At 37.7% G+C, this 26,345-nt stretch overlaps 1 protein-coding gene across 1 annotated transcript in view; it reads right to left on the bottom strand.

The window, feature by feature from the left end:
* LOC116875764 (sec1 family domain-containing protein 2) overlaps nt 1–26,345 on the bottom strand; it is an 86,045-nt gene that overhangs the window by 40,868 nt on the left and 18,832 nt on the right. Inside the window, exon 2 of the mRNA XM_032871853.1 lies at nt 24,690–24,858. Within this exon, the coding sequence (XP_032727744.1) occupies nt 24,690–24,858 (169 nt within the window). The remainder of the gene's footprint in view (nt 1–24,689; nt 24,859–26,345) is intronic.

The following is a 26,345-nucleotide window of genomic DNA, read 5'->3' as shown; positions in this document are numbered from 1 at the left end:
GTAAAATACTAAAAGGGTGGCAACAACCCCAGGAAAATATGCTTTAGCCAAATCAGAAGAGATCCCAAATCGTGAGGGGGGGAGGGGATAAAAAGAGGTTCAGAAAGAAAAAAAAAGAAAAGAAAAAAGAAACAAATAAATAAAGAAAACCAATAATGAAAAAATATAAAAAGGAAAATAATATATATATATATTAAACTAGTTAAAAAACATTAAAAAAGAAAAGGGTAAAAGTTAAAAAAATTTAGCAGAAGAAGAGAAAAAAAATTGAAAAAGAAAAAAAAATTAAATTAACTGCAAGGCTAAAGAATCATGGGGAGAAAGCCATGAGTTCCGTGCTTTGCTTTCTCCTCTGGAATTCCGCTGCTCTCCTTGGTATTGAAACTGCACTCCTTGGTAGGTGAACTTGGTCCTGGCTGGGTTTCTTGTTGATCTTCTGGGGGAGGGGCCTGTTGTAGTGATTCTCAAGTGTCTTTGCCCCAGGCGGAGTCGCACCAGGGGCCGGGCTGAGTAATCCACTCGGGTTTGCTTTCGGGAGCTTTTGTTCCCTGAGCGCTTTCCGTAGAGTCCGGAGGACGGGAATGAAGATGGCGGCCTCCCAGTCTCTGGCCCAGAGGAGCCGAGAGCCCGGGGCCCCACTCCTCAGTGCGCCCTCAGAGAACAGCGCCCAATTACTCCCGTCACATGGCCTCTGGCCGCGCTCCGAGCTGACCGAGCTTGCAACAGGTTCAAGGTAACCCGAGCTGTGAGCTCACTCCTCGGCTCTGTCTCTGTAGCCGGCTTCCCTGTTCTAATACCTGCAAGCTCTGCGACACTCAGACACCCCTGATCCTTCTGTGACCCTGCGGGACCTGAGGCCACAGTGACCCCACGTGGGCTTCACCCCGGTTAAGCCTCTGGAGCGATGTCCCTCAGCGGAACAGACTTTTAAAAGTCCTGATTTTGTGCTCCGTTGCCCCGCCGCTTGCCGGGAGCCGGCCCCTCCCCCCGCGGTCTATCTTCCCGTCGCTTTGGATTCACTTCTCCGCCAGTCCTACCTTTCAGAAAGTGGTTGATTTTCTGTTTCTAGAATTGCTGTTCTTCTTCTCTTCGATCTCCCGTTGGATTTGTAGGTGTTTGCAATCTTTAGATAAGCTATCTAGCTGATCTCCCGCTACCTGAAGTAGTCTCAGCCTGCTACTTCTCTGCCATCTTGACTCTCTGGTTTGATATTCTTGCCAAAAGTGTATAATCTGAATCTAATCATGAGGAAACAAGAGGTAGATCTGAACTGAGGGGCTTTCTACAAGATAACTGGCCTGTACTCTTCAAAAGTATTAAGGTCATAAATGTCAAGGAAAGATGGAGGAACCGCATAGATTAAAAGAGACAAAAGAGACATTGCAAATAATTGCAACATGCGATTCTAACCAAAATCCCTTTGTTTTTATATAGGATATGGAGATAAGTGGCAAAACTTGTGTATCAGATAGTAGTAGCTTACCACTATTAATTTCATGATTGTGATACATTGGAGAATAACCCTTTGAAAGATATACATGCTAAAGTATTTGGAAATGATGGGCATAGGCAAATTATTCTCAACTCGTTCAAGGAGGAAAAATGTTTCTTTTACTATTGTTTCTACTTTTTTGGATGTTTGAAATTATTTGAAAAAAATTTAAGAAGGTATCAATCAGTTTAAAGAAGGATGTCAAGCACGTTTTAAAAAATTCAGTATGTGAATATGGTGCTCTCCAATTAACAAAGTTTGGAAACACTGTTCTAAGTAAATGCAAGGAGAAGACTCAGTAATACCAAGTACCTAAATGCTCACAACCCTCTTCCTAAGTTAAAAATTATGCTGGGAGCTGCTGAAACAATTTAAATTCAAAATGCTCAAGAGTAATCTTTGTATCAAATATAGGCCGTGAGGACCTGTGGCTTCTTCCCTGTGATGCCTAACATTTTTTAAAGCATGGGAATCCTTAAAACAAAGAAAATCCTAAATTATAAACAAAGCCAAACTGTGGATTGGAAAAACCCTCAGAGAGGACATCGTGCTCCTCAGAGCAAAGGAGAAATTTAGTCACAGACTAGTGCTGGGTGTGAACAGATTTTGACTGCCTTCAGAAAATCCTTTTTCTCATCCCACCATTAACATGGTTCATAAAGCAATTATCCAAATTTAATTCTAATATTGGAAAACCTATAATTGAAATAGTTATACAGTATTACTTAATGATAAGGTCCCAGGAGGATAAAAAGTATAATCCTGGCAGAAAAAGAAAGTGATATTATTCTACATAGAAAGTGTCAGCCTTCTGTAAGTAAAGTAAAAACACAGAGACAGCTTTTAATGTAAAATTTTAAAAGATGAGTTCTGGGCTCAAATACAGAGTACTCTTACTTGTTCTATAACCTTCAAGGTAACTAACTTCTATGAGCCTCAATTTCTTCCTTTCTAACATAAAAATAATGATACTAACTTAAGGACTGTTTGGGTGATTTATATTAAGTGCATACGTAAAGTAGCTAATCCCTAATGCACACTAACCTTCCTAAAGTATTCTTTACTCTTCCACAGTAGAAAAGCAAAATATTTAAGTTGTGAAAAAATACAAAGAGATCTATGGGGCACCTGGGTGGCTCAGTGGGTTAAGCCACTGCCTTCGGCTCAGGTCATGATCTCAGGGTCCTGGGATCGAGCCCCGCATCAGGCTCTCTGCTCAGCGGGGGAGCCTGCTTCCCTTCCTCTCTCTCTGCCTGCCTCTCTGCCTACTTGTGATCTCTATCTTCCAAATAAATAAATAAAATCTTAAAAAAAAATACAAAGAGATCTAAACTTTGAGGTCAATGTTTCTGCCAAAGAGTATAATTTAATAATCAGTTATGAAAATGGGCAAAATGTTAGAGAAGATCTTGCCTAGCTACATCAAAGTATTGGAAAATACTTGATAAACTGAGTCATTAAGAAAACTAAATGTTCTAGAGGCACCTGGATGGGTCATTTGAAAGAGTCTGCTACTCTTGATATTGGAGTTGTGAGTTCAAGTCCCATGTTGTGTGTTAGAGATTAGTTAAATAAACTTAAAAGAAAAACTCTAAATATTATAAGGTGATATTACTATGAAGAAAACAATTTGGAATTATAAATAGAGAATCATAATTTAAAACTTAGGAGTGTTGGGATGCCGGGATGGCTCAATCGCTTAAGTGGCTCCCTTCAGCTCAGGTCATTATCCCAGGGTCCTGGGATCCAGTCCCACATTGTGCTCCTTGCTCAGCAGGAAGCCTGCTTCTCCATCTATCTCTGCCTGCCACTTTGCCTGGTTGTGTTCTCTGTCTCTGATAAATAAATAATCTTTAAAAAAAAAAAAACAAACTTAGAAGTGGTGAGGGTAATACATTCAATCCATAAAATAATATTCCTACTCTCTATAAGTTCATTGTTATCTAAGGACATCATTAACAATTTATGGAAGATTACTAGCAATAAATACTGCCCCTGATTATTTTTCAACTTTTTAAATATTTTTTTCACAATGAAAATATTTTTTTTTCTGGAATGTATAAAGTCTGTGGTATTTTTAAAGAATTTGAATACATAAAAATAAAAGGAAATTAAAAGTCACCTGAAATTTTACCACACTGGGAGTTTATCACCTGATCTGTTAATCAAGATAGTCTAGGTTATCTTGTGGTAATAAATGGCTCCAAAAAACCTCAGTGATTTACAACAACAAAGATGTATTTACCACTCATGTTTCAGGTTTACTAAGCTCTGCCTCATCTCCACCCTAGGATCCAGGCTTAGCATTGCCAGCTGTTGAGGCAAAGAGAAAACAGATATCTCATCTCTTAACACTTACCTCTTAACACTCAATCCAATCATATATACAAGGACTTTTTTTTTTCAACAAATTTATATAGTACTATAAATGTATCTTTTCTTCCTTATGATTTTCTTAGTAAGTCTTTTCTCTAGCTTACTTTACTGTAAGAATATAGTGTATAATACATATACAAAATAGTGTTAATCTACTGTGTATGTTATCAGTTAGGCTTCTGGTTAACAGTAGGGTATTAGTAGTTAAGTTTTGGGAGAGTCAAAAGTTACACACAGATTTCCAACTGTGCAGGTCAGTGCCCCTAACTCCCACCTTGTTCAAGGGTCAGTGGCTATGTAGGCATATAATTGTTATGGAACTGCTAAGTCATATGTTTGTCTATGTTTAACTTTTTGAGGAACTCCCAAACTGTTTTTCACAGTTGCCACATGATTTTATATTCCTATCATCAATGTATGAGGGTTCTAATTTCTCTATATAATATGTACACAAAAAAGTGCTCAGTATTTTTAGTCATCAGGGAAATGTAAATACAAAGCACAATGAGATACCACTTCAAAACCCAAAATACTCTATTATCTCCTGGTATCTTTCCCAGAAAGTCCTAATTTTTTCCTTTTGTAAGATGAATCCTCTTAATGGATTAAGGCCTACCCTAAGGGACTCACTTTAACTTAATTACCTACATAAAGGTCTTATCTCCAAATAAAGGCACTCAACCAACCAAATTCTACACCTAAAGGAGCTTGAAAAAGAACAAACAAAGCCCAAAGCTAATAGAAGGAAAGAAATAGATTACAGCAGAAATAAATGAAATAGGGACTAAAAATACAGTAGAACAGATCATCAAAACTAGGAGGTGGTTCTTTAAAAAGATCATCAAATTTCATGAATCTTTAGCCAAATTCATTAAAAAAAAAAAGACAGAGGATTCAAAAAAAAATCAGAAGTGAAAAAGGAAGGAAAATAACTGACACCACATAAATACAAAAGATTAAAATTCTTCTATAATGGAGAATTACAGGGCCAAAAAATTGAACAAACTAGAAGAAATGGATAAATTCCTAGGAACATATAATCTCCCAAAAACGAATCAAGAAGAAATAGAAAATTTGAACAGATCAGTTACTAGCAATGAAATTGAATCAATAATCAAAAAACTCTCAAAACACAAAGTCCAAGGCCAGATGGCTCTACAGTTGAATCTGTCCAAACATTTAAAGAAGAAATAATACCTGTTCTTTTCAAACTATTGTCCCCCCAAAAAAGAAGAGTATGGAAAGATTCCAAAGCCATTCTTCAAGGCCAGCATACCCTGATTCCAAAACCAGATAAAGACACTACAAGAATACTACAAGCCAATATCTCTGATGAACACTGATACAAAAATGCCCAACGAAATATTAGCAAACAGAATCCAACAATATGTTAAAAAAAATTCTTCACCATGATCAAGTAGGATTGATACCAGGGATGGAAGGGTGGTTCAATATTCACAAATCAATGTGATACATCACATTAACAAGAGGAAGGATAAAAACCATACGATCATTTCAATAGATGCAAAAAAAGTATCTGATAAAATACAACATCCATTCGTGACAAAAACCTTCCACAAAGTAGGTTTAGAGGAAACATACCTCAACATAAGAAAGGCCATATATGAAAAGCCTACAGCTAACACCATACCCAATGGTGAAAAACTCGGAGCTTTTCCCTTAAATCAGGAACAAGACAAGGATGTCTATTCCCAGCACTTTTATTCAACATCGAACTGATAGTTCTAGCCTCAGCAATCAGACAACAAAAAGAGAAGGCATCCAAAATCAGCAAAGAAGCAAAACTTTCACTATTTGCAGATGACATGATACTCTACATAGAAAACCCTAAAGACTCCACCAAAAAACTACTAGAACTGATGAATGAATTCAGTATGGATACAAAATTAATGTGTAGAAATCAGTTGCCTTCCTATACACTAATAATAAAGTAATAGAAAGATCTTAGAAAACAATCCCATTGCCAACTGCAACAAAATAAAAAAACAAAACAAAACTGGGAATAAACTTAACCAAGGAGGTGAAAAACCTGTACCCTCAAAACTATAAAACACTGATGAAGGGTACCTGGCCGGCTCATTCAGTAGAGGATGCAACTCTTGATCTCAAGGTCATAAGTTCGAGCCCCACAGTGGGCACAGAACTTACTTAAAATAATAATATTATTGTTATTAAATAAATTTGTTTAAAGAAAAAACAATGATTAAAGAAACTGAAAACACAAACAAATGGAAAGATACTTTATGTTCATGATTTGGGAGAATTAATATTACTAAAATGTCCATATTACCCAAAGCAATCTACAGATATAATGCAATCCCTATCAAAATATCAACAGCATTTTTCACACAGCTAGAACAAATAATCCTAAAATGTGTATGAAATTACAAAAGATCCTGAATAGCCAAAGCAATCTTGAAAAAAAAAAAAAAAAAGAACAAAACTGGAAGTATCACAATCCCAGATTTCCAGATGTACTACAAAGTTGTAATAATCAAAACAGCATGGTAATGGCATAAAAATAGACACAAAAATCAATAGAACAAAATAGAGAACCCAGAAGTAAACCACAATCTTGTGGTCAATTAATCTACAACAAAGGAAGAAAGTATATACAATGGGAAAAAGACAATCTCTTCAACAAATGGTGTTGGGAAAACTGGACAGCGACAAGCAAAAGTGAAAAACTGGAACACTTTCTTATACCATATACAAAAATAAACTCAAAATGAATTAAAGACCTAAATGTGAGACCTGAAACAATAAAATTCCTGGAAGAAACCACAGGCAGTAATCTCTTTGACATCAGCCAATGAAACATTTTTCTAGATATGTCTCCTTTGGCAAGGGAAACAAAAGCAAAATTAAACTATTGAGACTACAACAAAATAAAAAGCTTTTACATAGTGAAGGAAGCCATCAACAAAATGAAAAGTCAACCTATTAAATAGGAGGAAATACTTGCAAATGACATATCTAGTCAGGGATTAATATCCAAAATATATAAAGAACTTACACAACTCAGCAGCATAGAAATAATCCAATTAAAACATGGGCAGAGGATATGAATAGACATTTTCCCAAAGAAGACGTACAATGGCCAACAGACACATGAGAAGATGCTCTTTATCACTAATCATTAGAGAAATGCAAATCAAAACCACAATGAGATACCACCTCACACCTGTCAGAATGGCTAAAATCAAAGCCACAAAAAAGTAACAAGTATTGGCAAGATGGAGAAACAGGAACCCTCATGCACTGTTGGTGGGAATGCCAAGTGGTGAAGCCACTGGGGAAAACAGTATGGACACTCCTCCAAAATTTAAAAATAGGATTGCCATATGATCCATTAATTCTGATACTGGGTATTCACCCAAATAAAATAGAAACACTAATTCAAAAAGACACATGTGCCCCTATGTTTACTGCTGCATTATTATAGTAATCAAGTTATGGAAGCAACCCAAGTTTCCATCAATAGGTAAGTGGATAAGAAGATGTGGTATATATGTACAACAGAATATTACTCAGCTGGGTCTTTTTTCTCCTGGTATTTGCCAAGAATAGAGTCTGGCCTCTAACTGTGGTCAGAATTTTGGGAATGACTAAGAAACTATGCTCTTGTATTGTATTCACTTCTGCAATCAAATGCTCTACCCCTGAGCTCTACCCCCACTTCTGGATAAATATTATAACTGCATGTGGATACTCAAATGACATCAATTAAAGAAAACTTTGCAAAATGTTTTTTACCCTTTGAGGAAAATTATTTATTTAAAACCTGCCTCCAGTGTTTATAGCAGCATTTTCAATAATACCCCAGGGTATGGAAGAGCCCAGTGCCTGTTTACTGATGGATAAAGGAGATGTGGTGTGTATATATATAATGAAATATTACTCAGCCATCGAAAAGAATGAAATCTTGCTATTTGCAATGATGTGGATGGAGCTAGAGAGCATTATGCTAAGCAAAATAGTCAGAGAAAGACAAACACCATATGATTTCACTCATGTGTGGAATTGAAGAAAATAAACAAATGAACATCAGGGGTAAAAAAAAAAAAAGAGAGAGAGAGAAAGAGAGAGAGAGAGGCAACCCAAGAAACAGACTCTTAAGTACAGAGAACAAACTGAGGGTCCCTGGAAGGAAGGTGGGTGTTAAACAGATTATGGGGATTAAGGAGGGCACTTGTGATGAGCACTGGGTGTTCTATGTAAGTGCTGAATCACTAAATTCTGCACCTAAAACTAATACATACACTGTATATTAACTAACTGGAATTTAAGTAAAAATTTGGAAAGAAGAAAATAAAAATTTTTAAGGATTAAAAAAAAAAAAGAATACGACTCAGCCACAAGAAAGAATAAATCTTCCCCTTTGCAACAACGTAGATGAACTTACAAACTATAATGCTAGGTGAAATAAGTCAGTGAGAGAAAGACAAATACTACATGATTTCACTCACATGTGGAATTTAAACAACAAAATCAACAAACAAAAAAAAGAGAGAGAGAAAACCAGACTCAAACATAGAGAACAAACTAGAGGTAACTGAAGGGGAGTACGTGGAGGGATGGGTGAAGTCAGTGAAGGGAATTAAGAATATGCTTATCATAATGAGCACCAAGTAATGTACAGAATTGTTGGAATCATTATATTGTACATCTGAAACTAATATAACACTGTATGTTAATTTTACTTGAGTAAAGAATGTTCAAAAAGGTAATCATAGACTTAAATGTAAAACATAAAATTATAAAACTTACACACACAAAAAATCATAGATAATCTTCAGAATCTAAGGTTAGATAGAGTTCTTAAACTTGACACCATAAGCACAATCCATAAGAGGAAAACCCGATAAACTGAACTTCATACATCATCTTTAAGGGGATATGCAGATGGGAGGGGAGCTAAGATGGTGGCACAGTAGGAGGACCATAGGCAAGTCTTTTCCCTGGAACACACTAGAGCTCTGAGTGTACTCCCCTACTCCTGGAGAGAAGGCATGCAAGCAACCCGGGGACAGATGGCACCATCTGAGGATTACCTAAAGTACACAGGGAGAGACTGTTTGCTCTTCTTGGAATGCATCTGTGAGACATGGGTTTCACAGAGATGCCTCTTCAGGGACAAAAGAGCTGGTGGGCACCATTTCCCTTGCCTGCCCCTCAGCACAGGCACAGAGATACCTGAGACCCTCCATCAGAAGTCCAGCATAGCTCCCTACTATACCAGGTCCCTAAAGTTCGGCATCTTAAAAGTCAGCAGGCTTGGATGAGACAGAATCCAGAGGGCACTGAGCTGCTCCTAGAGAGAAGTCAGGCAAGCAACCTATAGACAAGACAGTGCAAAAATGGTGAAAAATGCCTGGGACACATAGGGAAGAGATTATTTGCTCTTCTGGGAGTGCTTCCCAGAGAGGAGCAAGCACAGAGACCCCTTTCTGGGGAAAAAGGAGCTGCTGGCACAATTTCCTGCCCCCACCCCAGAGCATAAACTAACTTCAGTAAACAGCACTGTGCCAACACTAGTTGCCTAACTTGCTCAGACTAAGTCCCCCCCACCACCCCACCCCCACACTCTGATGGTACTGCTTTTCTTGGGCAAGTGTGCCTAAGGACCAGCACAGCAGGCCCATTCCCTGGAGGACCAGCAGAAACCCTTGTCCAAACCACACCTTCTGACCAGTTCTGCAAGGCTTCTACTCTAGTGGAAGCAGAATCAGGTCTCATTTAACAAGCAGAGCAGAGCACACTGAGGTAAATCTTGCCACACTCTGGACAAGGTCCAAACACTGCCCACTGCCTCTGCAGACAGTTGGCCTGAAGGAGAGAGCAGCCAAAACACAACAGGAGAGAACAAGCAGCACACACCGTAGACACTACCTGAAGTGCCAGGCCCTGGACTTTCTTTATAAGAAGAAGATCTCTTTTAATAAAGCCATTATTCTTAGGAGCAGGAAATATAACAAACTTTCTAACACAGAGCAGAAGACAGACTTAGACAAAACACCAAGGCAGAGGAATTCATCCAAAATGAAAGAACAAGATGAGGTCACAGCTAGAGATCTAATCGAAACAGATATAAGGAATATGCCTGCTTGAAAATTTAAAACAACAATCATAAGGATACTCGTTGGATTTGAGAAAAGCATGGAAGACTTCAGGGAGGCCTTTACTACAGAGATAAAAGTTAAAAAACAGAATTGAAAAATGCAATAACTGAGATTCAAAACAGATTGATGTAATGACAACAAGGATGGAAGAAGCACAGGAATGAATAAATGATAAAGAAGATAGAACTGTGGAAAATACTGAAGCTAAAAAAAGAGAGAAAGAATTATAGGACATGAGATAGACTTAGGGAACTCAATGACTCCATCAAATGTAATAACGTTTGTATCATAGGAGTCCCAAAAGAAGGAGAGAAAAGGGGGCAGAAAATTAAGGAAATATATAGCTGAAAGCCTCCCTAATTTGGGGAAGGAAACCAATATCCAGATCCAGGAGACATAGAGAACAACCATCAAAATCAACAAAAGCAGCCAAACACCAAGACATATTGTAATGAAATTTGCAAAATATGGTGATAAAAAAAAGAAATCCTAAAAGCAGCAAGACAAAAGAAGTCCCTAATTTACAAGGGAAGACCCGTAAGACTAGCTGCAAAACTCTCCACAGAAACTTCATGAGCCAGAAGAGAGTGGCATGATATTTTTAAAGTGCTGAATGGAAAAATATGCACCTAAGAATCCTCTATCCAGCAAGGCTGTCATTCAAAATAGGAGGAGAGATAAAGAACTTTCCAGACAAACAAAAACTAAAGGAGTTCATGACCACTAAACCAGACCTACAGGAAATATTAAAGGCTACTTTTTTTTTAAAGATTTTATTTATCTATCTGACAGAGAGACAGAGATCACAAGGAGGCAGAGAGGAAGGCAGAGAGAGAGAGAGAGAGAGGGAGAAGCAGGCTCCCTGCTGAGCAAAGAGCCCAATGTGGGGCTCAATCCCAGGACCCTGAGATCATGACCTGAGCCGAAGGCAGAAGCTCAACCCACTGAGCCACCCAGGTGCCCCTAAAGGCTACTTTTTGAGTGGGAAATAAAGACCCAAAGCAACAAAGGATAGAAAGAAACAGAGAAAATCTCCAGAAACCATGACAAACACATGATAAAATGGCACTCAATACATATCTATCAATAATTATTCTGAATGTAAATGGACTTAACACTCCAATCAAAAGACATAGGTTGTCAGAATGGATACAAAAAATAAGACCCATCTTTATGCTGCCTACAAGAGACCATTTTAGACCTAAAGACACCAGCATAGTGAAAAAGAGGGGACAGAGAAACATTTATCAGGCAAATGGATGTCAAAAGCCAGAGTAGCTATACTTAAATTGGACAAAGTAGATATTAAACTAAAGACTGTAACAAGAGATGAAAAAGCACATTATATCATAATAAAGGGTACTGTCCAACAAGAATATATAACAATAGTAATATTTACACTCCCACCATGGGAACACCCAAATACATAAAAAAAAATGAATAACAAATATAAAGAAATTCATTAATAACAATACAATAATAGTAGGGGACTTTAATAATCCACTTACAGCAATGGACAGATCATCTAAACAGAAGATCAACAAGGAAACAATGGCTTTGAATGACACACTGGACCAGGTGTAATTAACAAATATACACAGAACATTTCATCCTAAAGCAGCAGAATACACATTCTTTTTAGGCACACATGGGACATTCTCCAGAATAGATCACATACTGGATTAGGCCTCCACTTGTACAAAAAGATTGATATCATACCATACATATTTTCTTTTTTTTTTCCAGTCTCATTAGGATTTTATTTTCTTTTAACATCTTAATTATGTTTTTCAGTGTTCCAAGATTCACTGTCTGTGCACCACACCCAGTGCTCCATGCAATACGTGCTCTCTTTAATACCGACCACCAGGCTCACCCATCCCCCCACTGCCTCCCCTCCAAAACCCTCAGTTTGTTTCTCAGAGTCCACAGTCTCTCATGCTTCATCTCCCCTCCCAGTTTCCCCCAATTCACTTGCATATGTACTTTCTGATCACAATGCTATGAAACAAAATAAACCACAAAAAAAAAAAAAAAATTGCAAAAGACCACAAATTCATGGAGGTTAAACAACATGCTACTAAAGAATGAATGGGTCGACAAGGAAATCAAGGAAGAAATTAAAACACAAACATGGAAACATATGAAAATGAAAATACAACAGACCAAAACCTTTAGGATGCAGCAAAAGCAGCCCTAATAAGGAAGTACATAACAATACAGGCCTACCTCAAGAAATGAGAAAAATCTCAAACAACTTAACCTTACAACTAAAGGAGCTAGAAAAAGAACAGCAAACAAAGCTTAAAACCAGCAGAAGAAAGGAAATAATAAAGATTAGAGCAGAAATAAATGATATAGAAACTAAAAAAAAAAACAAAACAAAAACAATAGAACAGATCCATGAAACCAGGAACTGGTTTATCTTTTGAAAAAATAATAAAATTAATAAATGCTTCCCCCTATCAAAAACACGAGAGAAAAGACCTAAACAAATAAAGTCACAAATGAGAGAGGAGAAATAATAACCAACACCATAAAAATACAAACTCTTATAAGTGAATATTATGAAAAGGCATATATACCAACAAATTGGACAACTGGAAGAAATGAATAAATTCCTAGAAACATAAGCCACTGAAAAACTGACACAGGAAGAAATAGAAAACTTGAACAGACCAATAACCAGTGAAGAAATTGAATCAGTAATCAAAAATCTCCCAACGAACAAAAGTCCAAGGCCAGATGGTTTCACAGATGAATTCTACGAAACATTTAAAGAAAAGTTAACACCTATTCTTCTCAAACTGTTACAAAAAATAGAAATGAAAGCTTCCAAACTCATTCTATGAGGCCAGCATTACCCTGATTACAAAACCAGACAAAGACTCCACTAAAAAAGAGAATTATAGGCCAATATCCTTGATGAACATGAATAAAGAAATTCAACAGACTACTAACAAATTGAATCCAACAATAATTTGAAAAAAATCATTCACTACAATCAAGGGAGATTAATTCATGGGCTGCAACAGTGGTTCAATATTCACAAATCCATCAACGTGACATATCACATTAATAAAACAAAGGATAAGCACCTGTGATCTTTTCAATGTGATCTTTTCAATAGATGCAGAAAAAGCATTTGACAAAATACAACATCCATTCTTGATAAAAACCCTCAACAAAATAGGGATAGACAGAACATACCTCAACATAATAAAGGCTATATATGAAAAACACACAGCTACTATCATCCTCAATGGGGAAAAACTGAGAGCTTTTCCTCTATGGTCAGGAATAAGATAGGGATGCCCACTCTCACTACTGTTATTTAACATAGTATTGGAAGTCCTAGCCTCACCAATCAGACAACAAAAAGAAATAAAAGGCATCCAAATCAGCAAAGAAGAAGTCAAACTTCCACTATTTGCAGATGAGATGATACTTTATATAGAAGACTCAAAACGATCCACCAAAAAATTGTTAGAATTGATACATGAATTGAGAAGAGTCATAGGATACAAAATAAACAGAGAAATCTGTCACATTTCTACACACCAATAATGAAGAAGCAGAAAGAGAAATCAAGGGATCAATTCCATTTATAATTGCACCAAAAACCATTAGATACCTAGGAAAAACCTAACCAAAGAGAAAAAAGATCTGTATTCTGAAAACTAAAACACTAATGAAAGAAAGTGAAGATGACACAAAGAAATGGAAAAACATTCCATGCTCATGGATTGGAAGAAGAAATATGGTTAAAATGTCTATAAAATGTCTATACTACTCAAAACAACCTACACTTTCACTTTATTTTATTTTGGTGCAAGAAGTGGTTTTATTAAAGCATACGGATAGGACTAATGGGCAGAAAGAGCTGCCGCAATCTACACACTTAATGCAATCCCTATCAAAACACCACCAGCATTTTTCACAGAGTTAGAACAAATAATCCTAAAATTTGTATGGAACTAGAAAAGACCCTGAATAGGCAAAGAAATCTTAAAAAAGAACAAACCTGGGGGCTATTTTACAAAGCTATAGTGATTAAGACAATATGGTACTGGCTTAAAAACAGACACACAGATTAATGGAACAGAACAGAGAACCCAGAAATGGACCCACAACTCTATGGTCAAATAATCTTCAATAAGACAGGAAAGAATATGCAATGGAAAAAAGACAGTCTCTTCAACAAGTGGTGTTGGGAAAACTGGACAGCCACAACAGAAGAATGAAACTGGACCACTTTCTCACACCATATACAAAAATAAATTCAAAATGGATTAAAGACCTAAAGGTAAGACAGGAAACCATTAAGTTCCTAGAGAAGAACACAAGCAGCAACCTCTTTGACATCCGCCATATTAAGTTCCTACTAGGTATGTCTCCTGAGACAAGGGAAACAAAAGCAAAAATGAACTACTGGGACTTCATCAAGATAGAAACTTCTGCATAGTAAAAGAAACAATCAACAAAACTAAAAGGTAACCTACAGAATGGGAGAACATATTTGCAAATGACATATCTGATAAAGGGTTAGAATCCAAAATATATAAAGAATATATCAAATTCAACAACCAAAAACCAAATAATCCAGTTTAAAAATGGGCAAAAGATATGAACAGATATTTTTCCAAAAAAGACATACAGTTGGCTAACAGACAATGAAAATATGCTCAACATCACTTATCATCACAGAAATACAAATCAAAACTAAAATGAGATACCACCTCACACCAGTCAGAATGGGTAAAACTAACAACACAAGAAACAGCAGGTGTTGGAAAGGCTGTGAAGAAAGGGGAACCCTCTTGCACTACTGGTGGGAAAGCAAACTGTGCAGTCACTCTGGAAAATAGTATGGAGGTTCCTCAAAAAGTTGAAAATAGAGCTACCTTATGATCCAGCAATTGCACTACTAGGTATTTACCCAAAGGATACAAAAATACTAATTCAAAGGGATACATGCACCCTGATGTTTTAACAGCATTATCTACAATAGTAATTATTATAAGAGTCCAAATGTCATCAACTGATGAACTGATGAATGGATAAAGAAGATGTGAAGCTACACACACACACACACACACAGTCACACACAATGGAATATTACTCAGCCATCAAAAAGAACAAAATCTCACCATTTGCAAAAAAGAGAGAATATACAGATTGAACATAAGTACAGGAAAAAATTAGCTATTGGGGGAAGCATATTAACATCAAAAGTTATCTTTGAACAAGTAGTCCTTTCCTTAGGATGGAATGTTCTAGACCCAGATATCCACAAGGCTTATAATTTACTTCCCTGAAGTCTCTGTTTAAAAGACCTCTCCTATCCCCTCCATACACCTACTAACCACCCCAGATCCTTAGTCACTCTTGATTTTCTTACATTGCTTTATTTGCCTCACAGCACTTCCTGGCGGACACTATATCCACTTATTAATCCGTTTGTTTTCTCTCCCCCATTAGAAAAAATTCCATGATGGCAGAGATCTTGTCTTCATCAAGTGCCTGTCACACAGTAGGTGATGAATAAATATTGTAAGTAAATTACAACATACATTAACATGCTTGGAGTGTTCACTTCCATATTTTCATCCACGATGAACTTCCTGAATTTTCACCCAAATGAGCTTCCTGGATTTCAGACCTCTCCGAACTTGGACCCCCAAAATGCCTTCTTTATTGATAAAACCATCCCATTCTTATTTTCTTCTTCCCGGAAGAAGGGAACTACCCCTACCCTATTGATCCCAGCCACCCTACCACCGGTCACAATCCCAGTGTGACCTGGCTCTCAGAAGGCAGAAGTAAAAAAAAACAAAAAAAACAGAAAGGGGCCCTCGTACAAGAATACCAGCGCACAATAGAAGAGAGAAGCTGTAGCCAGAAGTGTGGGAAAGTCCTGCCATGCTACTGAATACACTCTAGTCTACATAACCTAAGATTTAGAAGCCCTAATAAAGGCTGTGGTTGGCTAACTCATGAGGAGTTAGATGTTTGGACTTGTTGACTTTTGCTTGGTAGTAAACATCAACCTAATCAGGAATTTGTCGCTCAAATATAATGAGTCTTTCCATTCCTCCTTCTCAGTTTTAGCTGCCTTCAGAGAATTCTTAGCTTTTTCTAAAGGAGCCATAGTTTCCATATAAATTATGGATCCCAAAGCCACAATGACCCAGAGTTCAGTGTTCTCAAAACACAGAGACCACAAGCCACTTTAAATTTTTCAATATGGAAAAGATTCTGGGGATTGCTTGTACATTCCTTAGCTAACAGATACCATGACAGAGTTGCAATATGTAAGCAATTATAGAAAAAGAATTTCTACCTTCAAATCTTCTTTTTTTAAATACACATTAAAAAGGAATTCTAAAAAATATAACAAACATAGTTCTTTATCAAGAACTAGAACTTAACTGTCTCTGGCTTATTATTTATTTCTTAGAAGATACATTTATCCCCTCATTTTCAGAAAAAAACCCTGCTTTATTTCACCCCCATCATCCACAAATTATTGATTCATTTTTCTAAATCCGTAACTGAGACCAGATGATCTTTAGAATTCCCCCAAAAAAGTTAAATATAGCAAACTGTATGCTAAGAATAAGTAGGTCTTCCTCCTACTCAATCTGCGATGTTTACTTGAATAGCTTCTTCTGGGTTTTTTTTTTGGAGGGGGTAGGCTATTTCTTTTTTTTTAAAGTAACCTCCCTGACCAATGTGGGGCTTGAATTCACAACACTAACATCAAGAGTCAGATTCTCTACCGACTGAGCCAGCCAGAAATCCCAAATAGTTCTGTTTGTTTTTTTTAATACTGTTTATTTTTTGGTACAAGCTGAGGAGATGCCCATAGTCTGTACCTGTGCCAACGTCATTCACAAACTGCTATGTGATAACACACTCTCTTGCGTGCTGGCTTTCCACCTCAAACTCTACATTAAATATACTTTGCATAATGTTCACATACAAGTTCAGTTATTCTATCTGTAGGTAAATTTAAAATCAGACTAGTACCTCTGGCTCTAAGAAAAATTACCTTTTTTCCCTCTGAAAATGTTGTCTCTAATTGTAATATGTAATTGCTACTTGGAAACCAAGGAAAGGGGAGAAAAATGTATGTCTAGTAAGAGGTGATTTAACAATGTTTGACTTCAAGGGTCTAGTTAATGACTTTGATAAACACCACTATCAGGTTACCTGACTTTGTGAAAGTTAACAACAAATTGGCTCATCATTGTTTAGGTTGAAACCACTGTGGCATTTATCTCTTTTCCATAAGATCTACTCCATTTATTTCATTGCTAAATAGTATAGGAAAATAACACCCCCACCTCCCAAATAAAAACTAACAAGAAAACTGGATTTAAAGTATTGCTTTTCATAAACTAGGAGACCCACTGTTTCTGAATTTATGGTTTATTTATACATTTATTTATTCAAGTAAGCATCTATCAGAGTCATGATACAGTAGAAAAGAAATGTGCCCTAGAATTAAAAAATAATTTTGTTAAATGACCTAATTCAATCACTTAGGGACAGTTTGGCTTAGGGCAAATTACTTAAGTCTCTTTCTCAAAACTTCTACTGGAATAAAGAAAAGAATAATATCGGGGCACCTGGGTGGCTCAGTGGGTTAAAGCCTCTGCCTTTGGCTCAGGTCATGATCCCAGAGTCCTGGGATCGAGCCCCGCGTCGGGCTCTCTGCTCGGCGGGGAGCCTGCTTCCTCCTCTCTCTGCCTGCCTCTCTGCCTACTTGTGATCTCTGTCTGTTAAATAAATAAAATCTTTAAAAAAAAAAAAAGAAAAGAAGAAGAATATCCACCTTGTAGAGCTGCTTTTAGAATTGTTAAAAGAAAAACTACAGGCCCAAAATGGCATCACTTAGGTTAAGGCCTTAAATCGGTAAATCAAGACTTAATACGGAACTTAATTGCAGTTCCAGCCCCTCAGAAATGTAACCTTTAATCAATCAACATGAAAATTTCCTAGTGAGCACTAGGAAATACTGACAGACCCCTTCTGTTCCACTTAGGAGAGTAACCTCGCCTAAAACAATGGATTCTTTGCTAATAATTTCCTTTTTTCCACTTCCTCTCTACCTTTTAAAACCTTTCCTTTTCTATAGCCCTTTGGAGCTCCCCTCCACTTGCTAGAGAGGATGCTGCCCGATTCATGAATCCATTAATAAAATCAGTATTTTTTTAGTGGGTGTCTGGGGGGCTTAATTGGTTAAGAGTCCAGCTCCTTGGGCGCCTGGGTGGCTCAGCGGGTTGGGCCTCTGCTTTCAGCTGAGGTCATGATCCCGGGTTCCTGGGATCGAGCTCCACATCAGACTCTCTGCTCAGCAGGGAGCCTGCTTCCCCCCTCTCTCTCTGCCTGCCTCTCTGCCTACTTGTGATCTCTGTCTGTTAAATAAATAAATAAACAAAATCTTAAAAAAAAAAAAAGAGTCCAGCTCCTGATTTCAGCTCATGTCATAATCTAATAATCATGGAGTTGTGAGATCGAGCCCCTCATCAGGTTTTGTGCGGGATGTGGAAGCAGCTTAAGATTCTTTCTCAGATACCCTCTCCCTCTGCCCATCTCCCTCTTAGAAAATAGCTCTTTAAAATTCACTTAGTTGAAGTTTTGTTAAAGAATTAAGTGAAATAACACATTTTAAAATACCTAGCATAATGCCTTAACAAAATTCAGGCACTTAGTGTTAACCTTCCTTCTTCTTACTCACCTAGACAATGAGGTGAATTTTAAGTACAAAGAAGAAACTTAAAGGAAGAAATAAGATAGATTAGATAGATCCCAAGTAGCAATGCTAGACAGTGACTTAAGTGCTAAAGTGAAGTAGATAAGGCTTCTCATGGATTGATGTAATCATTTTTAAACATGGTCTCAATCTATTATCAAGACTTACTCAATCATTTATTCATTTTTTATTCAATTTATTAACACCTCTTAAGAGTTCCAGGCACAGTTACTACCTTGAAGGAATTTACAACATAGTAGGGAAGACAGAACGTGTAACAAATAATTACAGTGCTGCGTTTTGGCTTTTTTGTTTTAAAGATTTTATTTATTTATTTGATAGAGAGAGCTAGCACAAGCAGGGAGAGCGGCAGGCAGAGGGAGAGCGAGAAGGCAGTGCTCCATCTCAGTACCCTGGGATCATGACCTGAGCCAAAGGCAGACACTTAGCTGAACCACCCAGGTGCCCCAGGTTTTGGCCTCTTAAGAAGTTAAGCATTGCAGAGGTTCCAAAATAAAAGACAGCTACTTTCCTTCCTTGAAGCACAGAATCCCATCTTAAGTTAGCTTAAGAAGGAAATAGTGGTTTTATTTAAATCTAGTTTCTATTTTTAATAAAAAATACATTCGCAGGATTGAAAATTCAAAGCACAGAAACTGGTATATGGAGTAGGACTTGCGGCTCCTCCCTCCATCTTTACTCATTTCACTAACTTCTCAGTGTGCCCCCAGACTGCAGCATTCCTCTACAGAAGAAGCCAACATCATCAGTTTCTTACACATTTTTCCATTTATATATATTTTTTTCCAGTGCATTTAGAAGCAAATATGTGTATTTCACCCTATTGTACAAATAGGCATGTTATACCTCACGTTTTTCATTTGAAATACGTCATCAAGCTCACTGCTTATCAGTATATAAACAACTTCTTCATTCTTCATTCTTCATTCTATTTCAATAGATATTTGAAGTTCCATCACATGCGTAACACAATTTACAGAACTGATTTGCAATTACAAATTAGTGATGACTGAATGTAATAGGTTATTCTATATGTGTGCACAATCCATCCATGAAAGAAATCCCACAGGTAAGTATTGCTTGGCCAATTTTTCTATGTTTTGCTAACACAATGAGAGCATTTCATTTATCCAATAATTAGAATCTAGACATCTCCAAACTAATCTCTCCTATGCTCAGGTTTGGCTTCATACTCTCTTAATTCAGCATCTTCATTCGACACAGGGATCCTGCCCTTATTACTTCAACAAATATCCCTTGAGTGCCAGGTAATTGTTCTAGGCATTGGGGACATTACAGTGAACAAAACAGACAAATCATCTTCCTCTGAGGGAACTTCCTAGCAGGGAGTTTCTCTATAGCCTTCTAGGAAAGGAAGACACAAAAACACAACATAGGGGCACCTGATGGCTCAGCTTAAGCATCTGCCTTCAGCTCAGGTCATGATCTCAGGGTCCTGGGATCGAGCCCCGCATCAGGCTCCCTACTCAGCACGGAGTCCACTTCTCCCCCTCCTTCCTGTTCATGCTCCCTTTCACTATATCTGTCTCTCTCAAATAAATAAAATATTTTTTAAAAAATACAACAACATAGATAAGTATACTAGACAGTGCTAAGGAGCAAAACAGTAAAACAGAGAAGGGAAATGTGAAATGCTAGAGGTGCTAAGATGGCAGAAAGACCTGAAGGCATATGGGGAGCTTTGGGAGAAGTGGGTACTGGACCAGGCAGAACCAGCAGCGACGTGGGTCATGGGTTTGCCCGGAGTCAGGGGCAGCAAGCCGGAAGTAGCAAATGCACCTGGGCGATCAGGTGTGGGCTACTTGATGAACTGAAAGAGTAACAGGTCAGACAGAGTGGAGCTAGGGCAGAGAACAGAAACCAATTTCAACAGAAGAAACACGTAAGAACAGAAAGGATTCTGCCTCCTTCTTGAACAAAAGACTCCATGTAATCCAGGGACCAATGGACAAGGACTGGAAAGCCAAGTCATATAATTCATTTAAAGTCATCAATTTCTCATTTGCATTGGCAGTAACTTTAATCGCTAGGATTACACACAGCCTTTTATAAAAATTATATTAGTAAATTTTGATTATCAACGATTATATCATAGTTAGAGATCTGCTTTCTAAAGATTATCCCATTGTAGGCAGATTGTTTATTGCCAAGCACCTATCTGTTTTCATTTTAGCACTAATTTTTTTATCCACATGCTCGTTTCCCTGAGAAGTTTTGGGGGGAGGTGTAGGAGGTAGTAATGGTTGTGATTATCTTGATGGAAGTACAGTTTATACTACAAAAGCTGTAATTCATTTCAATTCCTCTTTTGGAATTGAAATTGATCAGTACAATTCTCTCAGTATTCCAAGCAATTGTCAAGAAACTACCTAATTTTTCTCTTTATTGCTTTAAACCTTTATTTGTCACTTTCTCACTACCTCTCTCTCTACCTTCTGCAGCCTGACTCCTAGTCCTTCTACTTCACCAAATCTGCTCTAATGAAAGTGTTCTTTATTCAGATCCTTCTAGAACTCATCCTTGCCTTTGACATGTATGACCATGCCCTTATACTTGGATGGTTCTCAAAACTCATATTTCATGACAATACTCATTCAGAGTCAAATGAGAGGAAAAGACACCCAATGGAAATAAAGACTGGGGGGTTAATTAATATATGAAAATTTTTTTTATTTTAAAAACCAAGAGCCTTAGAAGTCATTTAGGCCAATGCCCTCATTTTATAGATGAAATAATGAGGCACAGAAAATGTATCAGTTAGGAAGACTTTGGTTGCGAGTAATAGAAAACAGAAACTCGATTTGGCTTAAACAATAAGGAAGCATACTCTCCTACATAATATGGGGGCCAGGCACAGTATCCCACCACTGCTCTCCTCTGTGACACCTGTGGCCATGCCACCTTCCACGTGTCAGCTTCAACTTCAGGTTGTAAGCAGAATCCCTCAGCACTTTCAGGACTTAGAGTCCTGAGAACTGGGGGAGGTTTAAGGGAGGAAGAGGGGAGAGCACATATCTTTCTTGAGTCTCTTTTCAGAAGCAAAGAAACCCAATCAAGAAGCCCTAGGAAGACTTTTTCTCTTATCACCTCCCCATTTCTAAAGCCATCACTGGCAAGGGAAATGGGATTCTAAGGCTGATTTGGTTCAAGCCTTAGACTAAGTTTGGGGTAGAATGAATGCTGGGGAATCAAAATTAAATAAATTGGTCATAATCACAATACAACTCATAGATCTAAGAGATTCTTTACATTTGTCCTACTGCACTTGCCAGAATTTGCTTGGTCCCACTCAATAACACTGGATTCCAATCTTCTCTCTTCTTGCAAACTTCTCTGGGGTGCTCACTTGTTTTTTTTCTAATTTTCTTAGGCTTCTGAGGAGTCAGCATAGAGTAATGGTAAGCACTGACTTTAGAGATAAACTACTGGGGTTCAAATACAGGTCCCACCACTTCTAACTGTATGTGCCACGTTAGGCATGTCATTCAGTCTCCTTCTTCATCTATAAAAGGGGATGGTAATAGGACCCACCTCATAGAGAGGCTGTGGGAATTAAACCAGTCACAATATATAAAGTGATGAGAACAATGCCTGTTACACAGTAAATCCTATATAAGCGTGCGCTATTATTATTAAAGGGCATCTACTGCTTCCGCCTACTCAGCAGCCTTTCTTTTGATAAATGTCTCCATTTTCCTTTGAAAAACTACCCCTTCACCAGGCCATACAATCCTGGCACAATTCTCAACCAGTATGAACTGCTCCCAGTCACCCCTGGGCAGAGCGTGGGCACAAAGCCTACGTGAGGCCAATCTCACATTTTCCCTTAGAATCTGAAGCTTAAACAGAATGACTCGTGACCAAAAAGAGTTAAAATTCAGTCTCTCTGATGTCAAGGCCTTGAAGAGGTTTTTCCTAAATTCTAGACCCCTGGAACTGCATTGACCTTTCCAAAATCTGATTAAGAGTTCTTCCTTTAAAAGAAAAAAAAAGTTCTTCCTTTGATTGTGTCAGCTATCCAATCTCTTTAATAAACTCCTATTTTTGCTGAAATCAGCCAAAATTGATCTGTATTGCCAGTGTAACTGCTGCGTTGAGTGAATAGGACTCTCAAAATTAAATCATCAAGTAACTTCATTTTTGTCTCTCACTGTCTCTTTAAATCTATTCAGGAGCCTAGCTCCCCTCTCGGCCCTATGGAGATAGCACAGAAGTTTAAGAGCATAGCTCTGAAGCCAAACATTCTGGACTCAAATTCCAGCCCCACCTCCTGCTAACTATATTACTTAAGGTCTCTTTGCCTCAGTTTCCTTACTGGTAAAATGGGGGGAAAACAACACCAACCTCATTAGGTTATCATAAAACTTAAATGACTTCCCAAATGTAAAATGCCTGGAAATGCACTTAGTACCCAGTTAGTCCTGAAAAACATTACTGCTGATGACACTGGGGATCCAGTGAGGTGGTCTTTCTTCCTCACACCCCATCCTATCCAGCCCTGACCATTCTTGTTTCCATACCTATGCTCACATTAGCCCTTCTCTTTTTCTGAATTCTTCAAGACATAATTAAGTCAAGCATCACCACTTCCACAAGGCCCACATTGATCTACAAAGACCGTGTGGACCTGATCCTGTAGGATTTATAATCTGTAACAGACACCTGGTCTTGACTTTATATAATTTCTACTGTGTTTTGATTGAACCGGTGTGTAAAAAGGACTACCCAATAAGAAAAGTAGTCCCTGAAGGCAAAAATGATACTTTCTATTATTTTATGTCCTTCCTATTACTTAGTCCAAAGAAGGCTCATAGTAAGTCCTTGATAAGTAACTTCTGACTGGCCCTCTGAACAGCTACAAACATCGCCAATCACAGTTGCTTCCGGGTTTGTATAGCTTCAAGCCCATAGGCCTATGTTTTAGTATATGGACTACCAAAGTGAGCTCATGGCCTATGCTTTTCTTGTGTACATAAGTCTACAAAAAAGACAGGGTGCAGAACTTTCCATTTTCATCCTACACTGGCCCATACACCCCAGGCACCCAATAAATGTTATGAACTACCTAAAAAAAAATAAATAAATTTTTTAAAAAGCTGAAAAATTTAAGAGCTGAAAACTAATTCCAGATATGATAGGAAATTCCAAATGTATTTGCTACTTTTAAGATTTGAAACTATAATGCAAAATATCCTGTTTTGTTTAAAAACAGAGAGATAAGGGAAACAGATACCCAAATATTTTTTCACCTTCTAATACTTTTTTTTTCTCGTAAGAATTATTGATGAAGGACAGAGTAGAGGAGGTGACTATTGTAAGCTTTTTATTGTCATATTTCTGGAGAAATGTTCTTCTATTTTTGAAACTCTGCATAACATGAAGTAATCCATCTTCTTTTTCTGATTTCTCTAAGCATTTGAAAAATACACACAGAAATAAAAACTCCTCTCCTTGATGTCCCAGAGCATATCCTTTCCATGTAGAAAGATGGCACTGGTTCATAGCTGTGTGTGAAAAAGCCCACTGGGAAAAAGAAATTGAGTAAGCCTGGATTCAATTCCATGTGAAACCATCTGAGAAATGGAGATGTATAAATTGACTCACCTAACTGATTCTCAGAACAAACTAATATTACATCTAAATGATATCTCTATAAATGACAATTCCATACTTTTTGGTTTATTGTGGTTTAATCGGTATGGGTTATTTCAAAGTTAGGGGGAAAAAATGCTTTTTTCTAAATGTCATCCACTGTGAATTTTTCAACCAGGCCAACTAATCATTGTTTCCCTCCTACAGAAACAGTTGGCCTCAGGGAAATAGAAAAGGGAAGAGGGAGAAGGACAAGAGAAGAAAAAAAACCTGTGTATCTTACTTGGATTGTGCAAGACAGCCTGGTGCAACCATACTCTGATTTTTCTCCTCATTCTGGAGTGCCGTAAGCTCCACCATGTTAACCATCACATCGTTGGTGTGGCCTGGAAGCTGGGGAAGAACTGAGATGATCTTCTCTACCAAGTTGTCTCCATGATGTCCAGCAGCTCCTGTTTAAGCAGACAAGACAATATAAACTCACGAAATGGGAGGGAAAAAATCTGGAGTAATGTTTTATAATGGATCTTCTATCAAGAGTAATATATATATTTTGTTTCTGTCACATAAATCAATAGCACAAGCCTAGCATTTTCCCCTCTGTAACACTAACCAATCAACCTGTGCCTTGTGCGTTGGACTTAATGTTCCATGAGGGCAGATGCTGTGTCTGCTCTGTGCTCTGGTTACTACTATATTCCTAGCACCTAGCACAGGGCCTACATATGGTAGGTATCAATAAACATTCAGTAAATAAATAAGTAATCAGCATATATTCAGCCAGGAAAATAGTGTCAATGGAAGATACTGTTGTAAGATTTGACAGCCAAACTTTATTTTATTGATGAAGACATTAAGGCCCAGAAGGGCTTAGAGACTTGACCAATAACAGCAGACCTTCCCTCTGCTAGACCCTGTCTTCAAAACGGCAACTGATTATCTAGTTCACCCTGAACCCAGCATGTCTAGCAGGCAACTTGGCAGCTGGCAGGCTCTCACTAAATATTTGTTAAATTATGGGTAAACTAAATGAATGAATGATAACAGTTTATAATGACAGAAACATTTAGAGTACTTTCTGTGTACCAGGCACTGTTCTAGGTACTTCACATGTATTAACTCTTCTAATAACAAATGACTTAGAACCTCAAGCTGAAATTCAAGACTAATGACACAGTGTAATATTTTTTCCATGAAACCAAGTTATCTTTCCAAAAACCAACATCGCTCAGGAGACCTCCTTCCAACAATGGGTGGGACTTGGCACATCTTGTTTTGATCCTACCCACTCCAAATCAATCAACCTTTTGTTTCCTGATATCTATCTCTATCTCTGTTGTTTTTGCCATGTCACATTAAGTGGACAGAACTAGGGACAAAACACCAAATTAGACTCCAAGGAATCATTGTCACCACCACCATGATCTTCATCACAGGAGCTAACATTGAAAGCCTGTGATGAAGCAGGTATTAAGTTTCATATTGCATATTTATTATCCACTTAATTCTTACAACAACTCTAATAGATGGGTATTGTTATGCTCATTTATAGAATAGAAGATTCGGTTTAAGTAACTTGCTCAGTATTATATAATTTTGTAAGTTACAGAGCAAGAATTCAAACTCAAAAGGCAGAAACTGCCAAAACCACACTATTAACAACAACAAAAATCAGACCTATTAGAGTGACTTAAGACAGAGCCAACAAGGGCAGCTGGATGGCTCAGTTGGTTAAGTGCCTGCCTTCAGCTCAGGTCATGATCCCAGGGTCCTGAAATCGAGTCCCACATCAGGCTCCCTGCTCAGTCGAGAGTCTGCTTCTCTAGCTCTGCTCTCTCCCATTGCCCATCCCTCTGCTTGTGCTCACTCTCTCTCTCACGCAAAAATAAATAAATGAAATCTTTAAAAATTAATTACCAAAAAAAAAGAGACAACATGA

The sequence above is a fragment of the Lontra canadensis genome, unplaced genomic scaffold, assembly GCF_010015895.1.
Source record: "Lontra canadensis isolate GAN:19392208 unplaced genomic scaffold, GSC_riverotter_1.0 scaffold1, whole genome shotgun sequence".
Taxonomy (NCBI): domain Eukaryota; kingdom Metazoa; phylum Chordata; class Mammalia; order Carnivora; family Mustelidae; genus Lontra; species Lontra canadensis.
This window is presented reverse-complemented; position numbering and strand designations above follow the sequence as displayed.